The sequence below is a fragment of the Pelmatolapia mariae genome, linkage group LG20 (assembly GCF_036321145.2).
Source record: "Pelmatolapia mariae isolate MD_Pm_ZW linkage group LG20, Pm_UMD_F_2, whole genome shotgun sequence".
Classification (NCBI taxonomy): domain Eukaryota; kingdom Metazoa; phylum Chordata; class Actinopteri; order Cichliformes; family Cichlidae; genus Pelmatolapia; species Pelmatolapia mariae.
The window spans coordinates 36,738,557-36,755,057 of NC_086244.1; the positions used below are offsets into that span (position 1 = coordinate 36,738,557).

Genomic DNA, 16,501 nt, shown 5'->3' on the forward strand with positions numbered 1-16,501 from the left:
TGCGCTGTAGGAGGTGGGGTTGGACAAGTAAACACGAGTTCTCAGAGTTGATGACTCAATCAGCTTACAACTGAATTCAGCACAACGTCAGTGTCATTGTTCAACTGTTGACACAAGAAAAAGCTAGTGAGTAAAGCTCTCACTAACAAAGGCTGTATGTTACAATGTTAGGTTAGGTTTAGAGTTTAGTCAGCTATGGCAGCGATGACTTAAAATTCAACAGAAAAAGCCTGCTGTATCGTAACACGATAAAGACTGCATTCTTACTCGGTATTGATCAAGGCCAACACTGTGAAGTCTTCAGACACAAACAATATCTGCTCATATAAAACTCGAGTCTCTGCTGTGGAATGAAGAGATCTGAGCGAAGGCAGGATTATAAAATTCTCACCTTTAATCGGTTCAAAAAGTTCACAACAAATGTAACACCTTGAGAAGGGAAATCTGCCATTAGAGATTGGATGCTTATTTGGATTTATACATTCTTCCTAATTAAACTCACTGGCAATTCATTTACTCTCTGGACAAAAAAAAAGCCTTCATTTGGACAAAACTCAAACAGTTACAAATGAAAAATGCAAAAATACAAAATTAAATGTAAACCCAGGTTTATTTCTCATTTTGCTCTAAAGGTAGTGTCTTGAAGCACTACTGCATGGTAAACAATCTAAATTAGTACAATTCAAAATCTCCAAAGCCATCTGAGTTAAACAGGAGTTGTTATAAAGATGCAACCAACCAAAGAGCCCATAAATACCTCCGCCACTTCCTTAAAACATCCCATTAATGAAGGCTCACAAATGAGCAACAATCCTCTTAGAGGAAAACAAAACGCTGATGTCGACTAGGCGACAGCACACACGCGCACACACCCACAACAAAAAGAAATAACAGAATAAGAGGAAAAAAAATGTTCCCATGGTATTAAAGATGCTATACAATTGGGATGATATGCACATATTCGCTTTTGCTTTCCCTGAAAAAAAACCTCATGCTGGCAGCAGCAGCAGCAGCTCAGTTTTTTGGGTGAAGCAGAAAGTCATGAGCAACAAGATGCTGCTGCACGAGCAGCGTCTCTCAGCCTTCATTCATTTTCCATTAGATTCACATTCTCCCACAATGCCGTGGGGCACCAAACAAGCGGTGCGTGCCCCTCTAAAAGACCACTTTCTGTCACACCACGGGTCTAGAAGCTTCTATGCCAACTCAACACATGGGCCGATTTTCACAACACCCCCGCCCACCCCTGCCCACACTGGGTGTAGAATAGATCTATATATAAACAAAGAGATGGGAAAGAGGGAAGAACTAGGAAACAGAACCAGGGAAGTGACGGAAACTGATCCAAAACAACATGGTTAACTTGTCCTAATCGTTATAACTTCATCATGCAGGTCTGAGAAGGGCCAGAGACCAACAGAACGTAAGCTAGATTAACAGTTTTGGAAAGTTATTACACAAAAAGTCTCCATAGAAAACGCAGATCATGTAAAAAGGACCACAGGGTGATGCGGTAATCATTTACAGAGTATTGGCATTATTTTGGTCAACAAACATCCAATGGGATGGCCCACGGCCTCCCACCACACTCAAGTGCCTCTCTTGGGTTTTGTTGCGTTTGCTGTGGTTAGGGTTAAGTTTGGAGTACTGTACAGCTAGACTGAGCAGACGCTCAGTCACACATCTCCTCTGGGATCTCGTGAGTATTCAGGATGCCGGGCACCGACATCTGGATCTTGTGTTTCTCCTCCTGGGCCTGTCGGAGTGACGCCTCCCTCTCCTCCAGGAAAAGGTCCGAGGTGTCCTCACCTGCAAACTCCTGAACAGCGACACAATCACAGAAAGCTGCTGTTAGCTACAAGGTTTGAAAGCCATGCTGCTTTTCTACCACAGCGACCGAGATCCTAATTTTTACTGTTAGACTGCTCAATTAAATGCAACACTACTAAACCCCCATTTGGACAGGAGTGAGGGATCAAATACTCACTATGGGTGCTGGTAATTGAACTCACTCTTCCAAATGATGGGCTTTTATTTGTAACAGGGTTAGCATGCACATGCTTTTTAATAAAAAGTCATTTAAAAGCATGTATTAGGCTCATTTCCAGCATTTCTACATTTTTATATTCTTAGAGCTTTGCATGAGCAGTTCAGCTCACTTTTCCTTTCTTTGAGATAACTTCCTTCTGATTGGCTGCTGCTCACAAACAAAAGATCTGATTGGCTGATTGGTTGGGCTTCTTGGAATGCCCATCATTCAGATATTCCCTTTCATTTCTTTTCGCCCTCTTGGACAAAAAACAAACAAACAAACAAAAAAAAAAACAACATGCTTGGCCTCAGCAATTGGTTTAACAGTATTTGATTTACTGACATCATAATTACCACCTAAATGTCAACTTCAGTGCACAAAAATAAACAACAAAAAAATAATCATATAAATAATAACAATAATAATCAGACCAATCAGGACACATGACACAACACTGACTGTTTCCAACAGCACCCACAAACCTTCCATATAGTCATGGCCGCCTGACCATGAAGTGGCAGTGTTGGGTCTAAACTCAGACCCCGCTGTATCCAGGACTTATTCCCATGAAAGAAAAACAAGGCAACAGTGTTCGATCGATTACTTGCGCAAGGGAGGCCTTTGATCAAGAACCAGCTCTTGGAGCTCACGCTCCTAACCTGTCTCCAGCCCAAAGTCCTTCAAAGAGCAGCTTCCCTCGCAGCTATTTATTGACAAACTGTTACAGTTCACACAATAGTTTACAACACGTACCTCCCCTCTTAACCCCCCTTGGTTACAAAGACGAGGCACTGTATGTATATATATATGTGTGTGTGTGTGTGTGTGTGTGTGTGTGTGTGTGTGTGTGTGTGTGTGTGTGAGAGACCTCCTGCTGGGCAGGAAGCTTACATCAAACAGACCTTCCAGATAGGATGTGTCTGTAATCAAACCTACAGCCCCTCACCCAAAAACTCAAGAATCTGGGGAGGGGGACTGTGGAATTGCTTTCATCCCACAGTTAAACAATGTAGAAATGGATGGTAAGCATAAAAATGACAAACATTTAACAATTCACTCTAACATTCCCTCCTGTTTTGTGATTTTTATGCTCCAAATTATTCCTATGTAGTATATTCTTAGCCTAGCACCTCTTGCTTGACATTTTCAGCGCAGGCGTCATTTATACACAGACTTTTGTCATGTCATTCATTTCAGTCAATTCATATTGTTGTAAAAGTACATAATTAACAAATGTATTAGGAATCATTTTAGTTAGCATTGATCTTATAAACTGTAAAATGCATCCTATACATAAGCAAATCAAATGTCAACAGTCCTAAAACAAGAGTTAATATTTTCAAAAGAAGATGCCACCAAGGACCAGACATCAACCAAGTTATCCAGCCTTGTGGTGCATCTACTCCTGTCGTGCGATTCATTATGTATTCCTGCAAGTAAACAATTGAATGTAACAGTCAAAAAGAATAATCAACATTCCCAAAAATCATATTTCACTACAATCCAACTGTATACAGACATTGACGTTCAAACACATCAGTTGACTTTATCGTTTGTCCATGTGGCTCTCAGCTAACTTCAAAGCTGTAGCCTGGTTAACACCCTTCTTTATGACTCCTATCAACCCCCAAACCTTCTCACTGTGGGGGTTAGAGTCAACTGGTAAATTATCCGCATTTACAACTCTTCTCCTGTCCTGTTGTCGCCACAGGAAAAGCTTTGTAAAGGAAATTGGATCAAGGTGTTTTGATCTTCTTGGCTCACAACCCCAACCAGCTTAGAGAAGTGTTCATGATGCAAAAAGGCTTCTCTGTTTGCATCCTTCTTGCAGAGGACACAAAGAATAGGCGACATTGCACAAATTTCACGATAAATCTCCAACTTGGACTAATCCATAGCCCTTCATACACATAGGCAACTGGCCTGTTTCCAGTTCATTTAGCTGTTCAATGTCCTGCAGCAAGTCAGATACTTTGAGTCAGACTATCAGGTCTGTCGTACCAGAGCAGTTCACCGTCCCAGCTACTGGTAAATCAACCGTCCATTCAGGTTCAGAAGTTGAAAAGTTGGCAGTGTTCCAAGTATGTTTACTCCTGGATGTGTTGCCAAGGCAACCAAACAACTGTGTCGCTCTATATGGCCACAGTCCAGAAGAATGTGTAGCCAGTGGCATCACAAGCACAACCATTGGTCTCGTTCTTTATGTGAGCGGTTGTGTTCACAAACTGCCACCAGCAGTTGTTGAAAACCTCATGCGGGTACTGGGTGTGGTTTGCTCTGTCCCAGTGCTCTCCTGTCATCCCACTCTGGGTCCACAGGCACAAGAAGGCGCACAGCACATTCCCAGCCATTCTGATGAGTACCTGTGGCGCAGTTGGTTTCTTCACCGGATTGAGACGAGGGGCCCTGGAGGCTTTCCCCCCCCTTTGTACCCGGTCTTCCTGCCACTTACCCCGATCCGGCCTGGATGTGTGTCACCTTCTTGCAGTGCGCTTAATGTATCCAAGTGTTCCTTCCAGCAATCTTCACTGCTGTGGTCGTCGTCAGCAGCATCCGATATGGACCTCTCCACCGTGGACTGGACCAGCACTTCCTCTCCATGGCCTTGTCAACATCCAATCTCCAGACTTCAGACTCTGCTCCTGCGGAGAACAGAATCATCTGGCAGATCATTTGTTCTCAAGACGTCTTTATTTTAAAACATTTTAAAGCATCTAATCTACTAATATGCTCTCTCTTCTGCTCTTCTATCATCACTACAGAAGATTAGAACTCTAAATGCTCTAACATATATAATCTCAACGAGTCAGACCATTCTCTGTTGGAGTAATCCTCATGTACATGTGTATACATCTTAACTAATTCTATACCGTTTAACCATGTCCTGCGTCTCTTCCTAAGTCTTAACTTTACTCTTCCATTAGTTCCCTCTATCAACCCTGCACTTTGTGGGTGATAAGAACAATGATGTTTTTAGTGTTATCCCTAGATGTTGTGCCATTAATCTCATCACTTCATTTACAAAATGTGGACCATTATCACTAAACAATACTCATAGTTATTACAGTTGGACAGCTCTATAGTCCATGTGAGTAACTTGAAATGGGTGACTGGGTCTGGGGAATTTCCCTCTCTTAGGTCTCAAATTACCCCGAGAATTATGCTTGCAAAATATCATACATGACCTGCAAAATTTTTTGTAAGGGTATTTAATCTTAAAGTATAAACTACTCATTATCTCCCTCCTGTTGTGACATGGCAAAGCCCATGGCGCAAAATAGCAACAGTTTTATACAAATTCTAAAGCAGTATTGGTTTATCACACAGATAACAAACACCATCCTGCAAGCTCGCTCCTTCTGTAAATCACAACTGTTTCCCTGCAGTACGTGAGTGGCCCTGCATGTCTACCAGTGCATCCCGCATAATAGGCAATGTCTGTTGGTGTTGCACTGCTAAAATGTTAACACCATGTTCTCCTAAAGTTGCCTCTTTCGCGATCTTATGTGCAAAAGTATTGCCTAATGCAACTGGATCTTTCCCTCACATGTGTGCTACACATTTGCAAACGGCAAATCTACTGGGTAATAACTCTGCCTCCAGCAGATTTTGCAAGAGTTTGGCGTGTTCTACAGGTTTCCCTGTAGAGGCTGTCACACCTCGTCTGACCCACTGCATCACAAAGAAATGTAATGTAGCAAATGCATACTGGCTATCAGTGTATATTGTCACATCTTATTTCTCTGCAGCTTTACACGCTTCCATTAGAGCTAGCATCTCTGCTGCTCAAGCAAATAGGAAACATGCTAGTTGTCCTGCACAGATAACTTTCTCACTATCTACTACAGTAAAACCTGTTTTAGTCTGTCCCTCTACTGTTGTAAAACTCAAACCATCAACAAACCAAACCTTTCCCTCACCAAGTGGCACAGCTATTAAGTCATCCCTCGGCTTAAACTCCTTCTCTACGTGCTGTCTACACTCATGAGAAGTGCCCTCTTCTTTCGTTGGCAAAAGGTTTGACAGATTCAGAATTGTGCATCACTTTATGGTAATATGTATGGTTGTGAGAGTAACAGTAACATTAAAGACAAGCGTCTGTAGGTGACAGAAATGTAATTTTAGTCTGCAGTAGTAGACATCTACCTCGTGTTGAACTAACAGTGTCAAAAGGTGAAATAAACTATTTCCTGAAACATTGTACAGCTTAAGCTGCTGCACATACTGATCTCACGCATGGAGGTAAAGCACAAGCAACTAGAGCTAATCTGGTAGGATAGTAAGTTACTGGCTTCACTTGTGGAAAAAGTGCTGTTAGTTATTTCACAGTCACCTGGCATTTGTGCTGTTCACAGAACCACAAGTCCATCGCTGGACCTCCTCTGCGCTGTCACTTTTTGGAGCTTGGCACGTTCCCTCAGGTTCTCACGATTCAACATTGCTGAAGATTTTAAAGGCAGAGCACATCGTACACCTTAGTTGTCTCCCTCAACGTCAATGTCGAAACTCTTTTATCTCATTTAAGATTTTGCTGTGCAGAGTCTCCTCATGACGATCTCCTGCAAGCCCAGTAGCACAGCTCCCTGTGCTGAAGGTGATCTCTGATCCTTCTGAAGCCTCTCTCCTGGCCTCAGCTTCCATCTTATGGACGATTTCCTCAGTCACTCCTTCTCGTCATGGCACCTCACGACATCTGCAAATCAAAATGACACTCCTCTCGCCACATGGCTTCCACCATGTGTCAACTCCCCAATGAGACATGTACAAGAATGTTGCACAGTCTCCCTAAAACAATCTCCAGGGTTTGTCCCTTGGAGCAGCTTCACTCCAACCTATAACCCTGTGTAAAAACATTAGTCGGCAATTAAATGTTTAGCTTGTTTAACTCCCAGCTCCACCTGGAGCCTGTATTCTGGAAGACAAATCCGTTAAATCAAACTTCACATTTTCAACCGACTATAGATCAAAGGAATAATAAAGTATTCAGCAAAAAAGACAAATATCATGTGCAGGTTTTCTCCAGTCATTAAATCACTATTATTATCATAATTTGTCCCAAATTATGAATCATCCTAATTTATTCCACAATTTAATCAGTGACTTTCCTAAAGTTTGTCACTCCACTCATTTTTATCACTGTGAGCTCAACAGTGGCCAGCTAATGAGCCCCATATTCAACTATTCTGTAACCACTGCACATGTGTTCAATTGTCACTTCTCTGTCTGTGCTGAATCCTTTACAAGCACTCTTAAAGAAAAAACAAACATTAGCCAAACACACAGTTTGTCCTGGTTGTCAGGTGTTGGTCATCCAGATTCCAGAGATGCTGTAAAAAAGAAGTAACACTGGTTTCAAACACAGTGTCACACTGTATTCACTTCTCCCTTATAACACTCATATTTTCTCCAACACAGTGTAAGTTAATCACCAACACACAGCCTGTAACCACAGTTTTCTTCACACAAAATCTCAGTAATCCTGTGGTATAAAAACATCATTAAGATGTGTTCTGCTATAAATCACATGATCGAATCACATGATTAACCATCTGCTGTAAAAAGAAAGGTAAATGTTAGCGCTGCGCATTTGTATACACTCTTTCTCACAGTATTCTCTGTGAGCAACACTAAGTAGTTAATGACACACCCATGGTGAATTCACAGACACAGAAAATTTTAAACTAAAAGGTTAAATTTGCAGAGTTCACATAGTCGTGTGACCCAAGTTTCCTCCTGTGGTCTCCTTCTGCTCCTGCAATAGAGACACACACAGAGATACATCCACACCTTTGTCAGGTGGGGGTTAACTTCACACAATGGTGTTAAGTCAGTCAGTCTTGTCAGCTTTTGTCAGTCAGTTTTCCCACTCATTTTTTATTTGCTAATAGTAGAACCTTTCTTGGCGCAATAAGTTTCTACTGCCAGCAATGACGTCATTTCAAAAAAGAAGAAGAAAAACTTTAGAAGCGGATTACATCGCTGAATCCTTTTTGGCAGGGACTTGTTTTCTGATTGTCCCAAATAAGTGGCTTTCTCCTGAGCCCATTTTAATTTTTGGAGAAACTCACTTTGCAACAGTTTTCTCGACGACGAGTCGTATAGCGCTTCTGTTCTAATCGTGCATCTCTGCTCAAACAGAGATCATCAACCGAAACTTTCAGTGCACCATGAAAGTAACAAAATAAAAAGAAAGGAAATAAAATAAAGGAAAGCAAAGGAAAGAAAGGCCTTGTTAAGTCATGACACGTGTTTTTCATGCCAGGGGGATAAATTGTAACAACCCATTTGGCAGGCTCAACTTAGTAACAAAAGACAAATCAACAGCCAGTTTAATCTCAAACATTCATCCAATCAGCCACACACAACATACAGCATAACCCTGTTGTCTCATCACATAATAAGTTTCTTCTCATGTAACCAAATGTGTGCCATGGTAAAACTTCTTCACACACCAGAAACTCACAATCAGCTCACTCAGCTCACTCATGTAAGACCCCTCATCAGCATTCTGTTTTCCTCTATGATGCAGTCATCTGTCCTACTAATAATATTCAGTCCACTAGTCTATGTATCACTTTCATCTTACTAGTGACTTGGACAAGATGACAAACAGAATCTCATGCTTAAGATGCTGTCTGGTCTTCATGAGTATCATTTATTGTGTATGCATGTAGGGTTAGTATAGTTGATGTATTTTCTGTATGTTTTTGTGTTCCTCTCTCATCACATTTTCATTATTCTCATCACTGCTTAAAACAACACACATCTCTCTCTCTGTTTTTTTTTTAAACTGTCCTTTCCTTCAAAACAGAAAGTAGCATTACAGCTGTTTCAGGCTGAGAAACACCAAACACTCTTCGTGCTATCATTCACCACACAACTATGTTATTTCTTTGTCCGCTGGGCAGGTGACCTGCAGAATCACGTCTGCCCCAGCTGGATACCTTCACACACACCGTGACGTCAGACACGCTCACACGCACTTCTGCTTAGCGCACAATTTCACTTCATTCTTCAACGATCCACACACCACGTTCTGCCCAATAAAAACTTTGCAGTGTATTTCATCCTCTTTCAAGGCAGACTTCTTTTAAGTTTGCAGCAGGCAACGCGACTTACACCAAAACCCAGGCTACGTGTACACAACAGGTCACCGAATTCCATTAACACCGCTTTCCTTCTGTGCTGCTGCGTTCACTTTACTGGCACTCACACACATATACGCTCATTCACACTCTTTTTAGGCCTATAATCCCCCTTACCGCGGCGAGCTCTTTCCTCCTTACCATTGGTGGAGAAACCATACGCTCAACGCCCTTAACTGCGGAGAAACTTTTTTTTTTTATCTTTATAGAGCTCTATCCTCCTTTCGGTGGAGAAACCGTCCTTACCCTCCTTCTATTCGGTGGAGAAACCTCTTTAAACCTCCTTCGGTGGAGAAACCAGGTAGCTTGCGTCTACACGCACAGCTTGCGCACTCACGTACCTGCTTTAACGCACGGGCACGTAGCCGCTCTCTAAGGCCTTCTGTACTCACTGTTCGTGTTGTTTCCGTTCATGGGAAGAGTCTCTGGTTCCCGTCAATCGCCATCCATCCCGAGGGGAGTTCAGGCGCAAACTGTCCGGCCTGGAACAAAGCAAAGTACCAGGGCTTTCGTCAATCGTCCCAGACGATGGCTGCTAGCAGACTGCGGTGGCGTCCTCTCCCTCTCCTCGGTGAATGCAATGTGTTAGGATCCGGCTCGAAGGACCAAATAAATGTTGGGTCTAAACTCAGACCCCGCTGTATCCAGGACTTATTCCCATGAAAGAAAAACAAGGCAACAGTGTTCGATCGATTACTTGCGCAAGGGAGGCCTTTGGTCAAGAACCAGCTCTTGGAGCTCACGCTCCTAACCTGTCTCCAGCCCAAAGTCCTTCAAAGAGCAGCTTCCCTCGCAGCTATTTATTGACAAACTGTTACAGTTCACACAATAGTTTACAACACGTACCTCCCCTCTTAACCCCCCTTGGTTACAAAGACGAGGCACTGTATGTATGTGTGTGTGTGTGTGTGTGTGTGTGTGTGTGTGTGTGTGTGTGTGTGTGAGAGAGACCTCCTGCTGGGCAGGAAGCTTACATCAAACAGACCTTCCAGATAGGATGTGTCTGTAATCAAACCTACAGCCCCTCACCCAAAAACTCAAGAATCTGGGGAGGGGGACTGTGGAATTGCTTTCATCCCACAGTTAAACAATGTAGAAATGGATGGTAAGCATAAAAATGACAAACATTTAACAATTCACTCTAACAGCAGGAAAGTGTTATTTGTGGAAACAACAGCTAAGCAGTTAGCTATGTAGTCAGTGATAAGGAGAGACAAAGCTTCCATAGAGGGACAGGCTCCATGTGCTTCAGCTCAAATACACTACTGAGATACACTCAGTCTAACAACTTACACTTTGTGTACCTCCTCAACACTGAAAGGACTACTTAATACACCTCCAATCAAAGTTGCTACAGTCTGACGAGCTCACCTTTATCTGGACGAGGAAGTCCCTCAGATGCTCCTTGAAGGCAGGAATGTCCTGGTTTAAGCTGAACAGCCCTGTCACAAACACCTTCACCTGAGCACTGACAGACAAAACACACACACACGTAAGCATCGACTGAAAAACAGATTCACTCCAGCAGAGATTATATGCGTAATGTTCACACTCACTCCTGTAGGTGGGGGAAGGCAGTCTTAAGCAGGTTGGCCACATATTCCTGGATGAACACCTGGTTGTTGGTGGGGCTGGCGGAGTTCAGCGCTGCAGTGATCTTCCCCTCCTCCACCAGGTTGAACATGTAGGCCAGGATGGACGCGTGCATCGTCAGGCCTGCAGAACACACACACACACACACACACACACACACACACAGAAAATGAATCCATCGTCTTTCCCTAATTCCCTCATCTTTGTAAAGCCACATTCAAATTGATTTAGTTCTCTGGGGGAGGTGTTAATATTACCTGGCCTGGTTTAGTGACTTTAATCCAGTTCAGATAATGAATGTGTCTTTTTAAAAATGTTTTTGATCCCATCACCAGGAAGATTCAACACTACAATCAACTCCTAAATAAATCAGTACTGAGTAATGTGTGATCTTTTAAGCAAGAAGTCACTTCCATTTTTCAAACTAGTGCCTTTAAAAGGTTGTACTGAACTACTACAGCCTTACTGTGATCTGAGCCAATGATTTTAACATAAACATGTTCATCTGACCTGCACAGCAGACGCCAACAGTTTTTGAAAGTATAAATATCATTTGGACGACTGCAGATTCAAACAACTGAACGGCATCAATTGTGTGTGAGCTCACCAGCAGTGTGCGATGTGTCAGTGACCACAGAGAAAATGTGCTGCAGGATATCGCAGAAATATGTCTGGTAGAAACTTTGAGCGGCTGCCTCCTCCTGGGCCACATTCTGCAGCAAGGTGTACAGAATCTGCAGACCTGAGCAGCGACAAGACACAAAACAACACAAAATTATAGTTGCACATCCTTCAAAGACCACAGCAGCTTATTGTTAAAAGCCGGGTTGCACAGTGATGTCGCTGTTCTGATGCACGTCTGTTTCAGTGTGAAAAGGATCACAGTGCACCTTCATGTCACGTTTCTGCCTGTGGATCCCACAGTGGGTTTTCCCATTATCAGTATTTAAGATGTTGTTGGTCAATAAGAGCATAAACATCTTAGTGTACTCATCTCTGTGCCCTTACCAGTGTCAGCCACGTTCCTCATGGTGTGCTTAAAGGCCCAGATGATAGAGTCCAGCACTAGTTTAAACTGGGCTGGAGGGATGGCGAGGAATGCGGGAAAGCAGTGCGAGTTTACAGCTTGGAGCAGGTAGAAGAAGTGGGTCCTGTGCTCTGGATACTCCTCAAAGTTCTGGTACAAACATACAAACAGATGATGAAAAATTTAAATCTACAAGCCAAGTTATATCATAATCCTACACATGAAATAACGTATCAGCAGTCTAACTTAAATCTGGCCTCACACTGCTGCAGGTTTTTAGTTTCTGAGAGGCACCTGATGGGTCCCAGTTGTATTTTGGAGTGGAAACAGAGGCTCAGGTCAGAGTGAACAACAGCTGAAGCCGACTGAATTTTAAGATTTTCATTTTTTTCCTGCAGAACACAAGCACTTAACTGAAACTCTGTCAGATAGTGACTAAAACCAATGCAGTGCTGCAGTTAAATAGATTTTTTGTTTTCTATCAACAATGATGACGTGCATGAATGTAATTATCAGTCCAGTGATTTACACACTGGAGTGAAGGCCGCATGGTAGATTGCTTATCCCAATGCAAATGAAAGCTGCTGATTTGATGACTGAGGTGTTTACTCACTACTCTCAGTAATAAAAGAGCTGCTGATAACTACTAACAGTTGAACAGACAGCCGGCCACTTGATAAACAGAAAGACAAAGACTGCTGTCTCGGTCACGTGTGCAGGAAAGATTTAAAAACAAATATCCACATATGATGCGTCAGCGGCTCACTGGGTCGTACCTTGTTGATCATGTTTAGAGTGCACTCAAAGACGGCATCAAAGATCTGGGGTATCTCGCTGGTGATGTGCCCCCCCAGCTTGTTGACAATAGTTGCCATGGTGCTGAGGACTTCAGGCTCACGGGCGGCAGGGACATTGCGTTGGTAGTCAATGAGGACGGCATCCAGCAGGGGGGGAACAAAGTTCTCACCAACCTGAAACAACAACAACAACAAGAGGCGTCAGCAAAGAAAGCTTTGAGGGACGCACAAAAACCTGAGCAGACATGCTTTAAATAAAACTATGAAAGGTGACCAACTCCTCAGCACAGTGACAAACTGTGAATATTAAAGGGTTGTGCAGATGCAAACACAGAGGGGGGCAGAAAAGTCTGCCACAGGGGAACAAAATCTTTGTGTCTGATCTAAAAATACCAACTGGATTGTTCAAAAGCTGTTCCACAGTCAGCTGTTCCACTGGCTGCTACAGTAGGAGTAACTCAGGAGGATACAAGAGTGTAAATATATCACTTCTGATATCATCAGCATTTTTAGTACAGCAGCTTTCTTCCTTCATTCTTTGTCAATATAAAGCCCCAACTGGGTTTGTCTCCTTCAGCAGTGACATATGTGAGCGCCTTTCTCACCATCTGTGGGTCGTTTGATCGGCTGACCCAGCCTGAGATCAGCTTCAGAGTCTCCCGTTTCACTGTTCTCATACTCCGGATCAGTGGCTGCTTTGTCACCATCTCACCTGCAACACAGGCATTAGCAGAACATGCGACTTCTTAATGAGGATGGAAAAAAAAAAAAAAGTATCACACATAGCAGCTGGGTCTAAATGTGTAGCTCTCACTAAACTTAATGTGCACTGCACACCTCTCAAATCTCAGCTTTTTGTGCCAATGAAACCCATCCCATGTTACATAACACATATCTGACACGTGGAATTACCTTAATTACTGTAATGCAAAAAAAAGAGAGAAAAGACTTTGTAGCTGACTAAGAGCCCACTTGGTTTGGTAGAGAACAGAAGTCTGCTAGAAAAATGGCTGGAATGAAGAAGTATGATATAATTACAGATCATTAAATATTATACTAGCGCTGCACCCATTTATCAGCTAAACACTGGCCCCTATTCTTCTCGATGACTGGTATCAGCAAATAAGATGTCAATTATCTGAAACAGTGGCTGATATTCATCTCATCTACCACATTGACTTAACCCTGATTGGAGTGTGATGAACACTATAAAAGTAAAATAAACAGTATAAACCTCTGAAAATCAACTCCATTTGTGTGCTGCTTACAGAACAGCTATAACCTCACTGCTCTGACAGTAGCATGACAGTAAGCATGTTTACAACCATCTGTCTGCAGTGACCACCATGCAACTGTGACAGTCTGCTGCACGATGAAAACAAATGTGCCGGTCTTACCGTTTGTCTGAATGGCAGCAGAGATGTTCTCGCTGAGGCACTTGTACACGTTGAGCATGTCAAGGTAAATCCGTCCCAGCTGGATAACAAAGGGGTGTCCCACTGCCTTGCAGGCCCTGACGTTGGTCTTAAGAATGCTGCCCAGCTGTTTGACGGTTTCTGGGTCCTTCAAGATGTCCACGTTCTGATGGACAGAAGAGGAGCAGAAGAGCTATTAACAAACAGCTTGTGTGTCTCTGAAATGTGAATAAACGGTGATACACCATCTTACCTTGGTGGCCTGCTGGATGATGCTGTCCCACACTTGATTGGGCAGCAGCATATATTTCTCTATCAGGTGCTCCTGAACAGCCTGGTCGGTCTGTGCCCCAATCATGTACCCTACTGCCTCATAAAACGTGTGCACCTGTACGTACACACACACACACACACACACAAACAAACAAAACAGTCAGCACAGACACTCAACTGGGCAAATAAGAGACAGCTGTGCCTCTCTCTGATGGATTTCTGTGGGTAAGAACACTTAATGACCTGCTGAGGCTGAAGGTCACAGATGATCGTGTTAATGTTGTTGAGGATCTCATCGATGAAGGGCATCACCTCTCCCACCTGCACCTGGATAAAGTGGCGCCGACACTTCTGGGCAATCTTAATGAAGGTGTCGCACGCCATGTCCTGAACTCCATCATGGGTCTCTGTGAGGGCAGGACAGAAAAATAAAAATGCATTAGAGCTGTATCCATCTATTCATCCATCTGCCTGAAATAGATGCAAAGAGGGAGTTCAACAAATAAAAATACTCCAGCTCACCATGCATGAACTCAAAGAACTTGTTCACAACAGTTTTGAGGAACTTCCAGTGGGCTCTAAGAAAACGAGGGTACTGGCCAACAATGTACATGATGTTAGAGGCGATGATGGCCTTGTTGTCTTTTCCTCGCTTCTGCTCACAGAGACCCAGCAGATCCTGAAGCAAACACCAAAGGATTCACTTAGGCTTAATGTTAAACCTTATGGGTGAGACAATAATTAATATGAGGCACAAGTATGAGTGAGGGACTGCTGTCACCTAAACCTAAATACACAGACACATCAATACCTTAATGACAGTAACAAGGAACCTCTTCTCATCCTCCTCGTGCATAGCCCCACTGATGGATCCAATGGCCCAGCACAGTGTGTTGAGGTTCTTCCAGGACCATTCAGTACCATTTACCTGGTTGTGAAGCTTCTCTGTCATTATGCGTTCTGTGTCCGCATAATCCAAGTGAGTCAGGTACACTGCAGGACAGTAGAGCAAATGTGTATCAGAGTACAGTACAGTTTCTGCTAAATTAAGAGTTAAAACTACAGAGACACAGTTCAGAACCAAGACAGAGACAGAGAGATAAAAACAACAAAAAAAGAAACAAACATATATGAGAAGAAATGGCAGAATGAATTTTCCCTAAAAAACACTGACGCCTGTGTGATGAGTGACACTGATCAAGCCAATTTAGTCAAATGTAAATTTATAGTCAGTCAGTTCTACAGTCAAAGCTAAAGCTTTCCCTACATCCATCCATTATTTAAACAGCTTATCCTTTTGCCAGTCTACGAGCTTCCAATCGATCTAACCTGCATTTCTTTGGATCTGTGGGGGAAAACCAGAGCACCCGGAGGAAATCCACGCAGACGCACAGAAAGGCCCCAGCCAGCCGGCAGTGCTAACCACTGAGCCACAGTGCCGCCCGATTCTCCTACAATTAGGGCTGCACGATTTTGCATAAAATGAGAATCACGATTTTTTTGCTTAGAATTGAGATCACGATTCTCTCACGATTTTCTTTTCCAGTATAAATATTTATTGCACTTATTACCTGCACATCAACTTCGTAACAGTTGAAACTGAACATAAAAACAATAAATAAACATAAAAACAATAAATGCCTCACATTTTGTGGTTGCCGCAAAATGTTGTACTGCTTGAAATTCCTCCTCCACCGTTGCTCGACACTGCGTGTATAGAGCAGGTAGTGCAACAATAGAAAAATAGTTGCGGGACGGCACTGTGTAGCGTTTGTCTAGGGTGTTGATCATTTTCCTAAATCCCTCGTTTTGCACAGTGTTGATATATCTTTGGTCAGGTGATAAGTAATAGCCTCCGTAATTTCTTTGTGCCTGCGGGAGTTCGACGGGTATGGGGAAGCGCTGTATAAGGTTCCCGTTATTGATGTTTGGGTGGTTGACCGGGACGAATTTTCTCCTGTCACTTTCTCGTCATCCCTGACGTGTTCTCCGTTGTTTTTTCCCTGCCAATGTGAGCATCACGGCACAGCTTCTGTATCACGTGGTATAAGGCTCCGCCCTTGTCATTTTGTGACCCAGTTATTGATGTTTGGGTGGTTGACCGGGACGAATTTTCTCCTGTCACAAAATAACTTAAAAGTTTATTTTGTGACCCAGAAAGAGTAATATTTAAAAGTTTTTAGCCCCGCTCGTCCGCCATTGCCGCGTTTGAGTTTTGG

General features: G+C 43.0%; 1 protein-coding gene across 4 annotated transcripts; it reads right to left on the reverse strand.

Moving 5' to 3' along the window:
* Positions 1 to 374: 374 nt before the first annotated feature.
* On the reverse strand, positions 375 to 16,380 carry LOC134618219 (exportin-1-like). Of its 4 annotated transcripts, XR_010091886.1 has the most exons (15): positions 15,929 to 16,380; positions 15,094 to 15,275; positions 14,805 to 14,961; positions 14,526 to 14,689; positions 14,263 to 14,397; positions 13,992 to 14,175; positions 13,200 to 13,306; positions 12,574 to 12,768; positions 11,779 to 11,947; positions 11,378 to 11,512; positions 10,734 to 10,893; positions 10,549 to 10,645; positions 9,570 to 9,659; positions 2,515 to 6,473; positions 1,713 to 1,819 (listed from the first exon to the last, which is right to left on the reverse strand). XR_010091886.1 is itself a non-coding variant. In XM_063463498.1 (14 exons), exons 1-13 carry the CDS (start codon positions 16,071 to 16,073, stop codon positions 9,588 to 9,590), a joined length of 1,902 nt encoding a protein of 633 aa, XP_063319568.1. In that variant the 5' UTR covers positions 16,074 to 16,380; the 3' UTR covers positions 1,826 to 6,473; positions 9,570 to 9,587. The 4 variants fall into 4 exon arrangements, 3 of the variants coding, with proteins under 3 accessions (XP_063319567.1, XP_063319568.1, XP_063319569.1); XM_063463498.1 differs by lacking the exon at positions 1,713 to 1,819 and having other exon boundaries at positions 1,826 to 6,473; XM_063463497.1 differs by lacking the exons at positions 2,515 to 6,473; positions 9,570 to 9,659 and having other exon boundaries at positions 375 to 1,819; positions 15,929 to 16,377.
* Between the last annotated feature and the right edge of the window lie 121 nt (positions 16,381 to 16,501).

Excerpts from the sequence above, each read along its gene's own strand:
- LOC134618219 (XM_063463497.1), bottom strand. The coding sequence starts at position 16,073 with ATGATCAACACCCTAGACAAACGCTACACAGTGCCGTCCCGCAACTAT. Across the intron at positions 15,276-15,928 it reads TTTTGCGGCAACCACAAAAT|TGTACCTGACTCACTTGGAT; the intron begins GTGAGGCATTTA and ends ACTGTCCTGCAG. Across the intron at positions 14,690-14,804 it reads GTTCTTTGAGTTCATGCATG|AGACCCATGATGGAGTTCAG; the intron begins GTGAGCTGGAGT and ends CTGCCCTCACAG.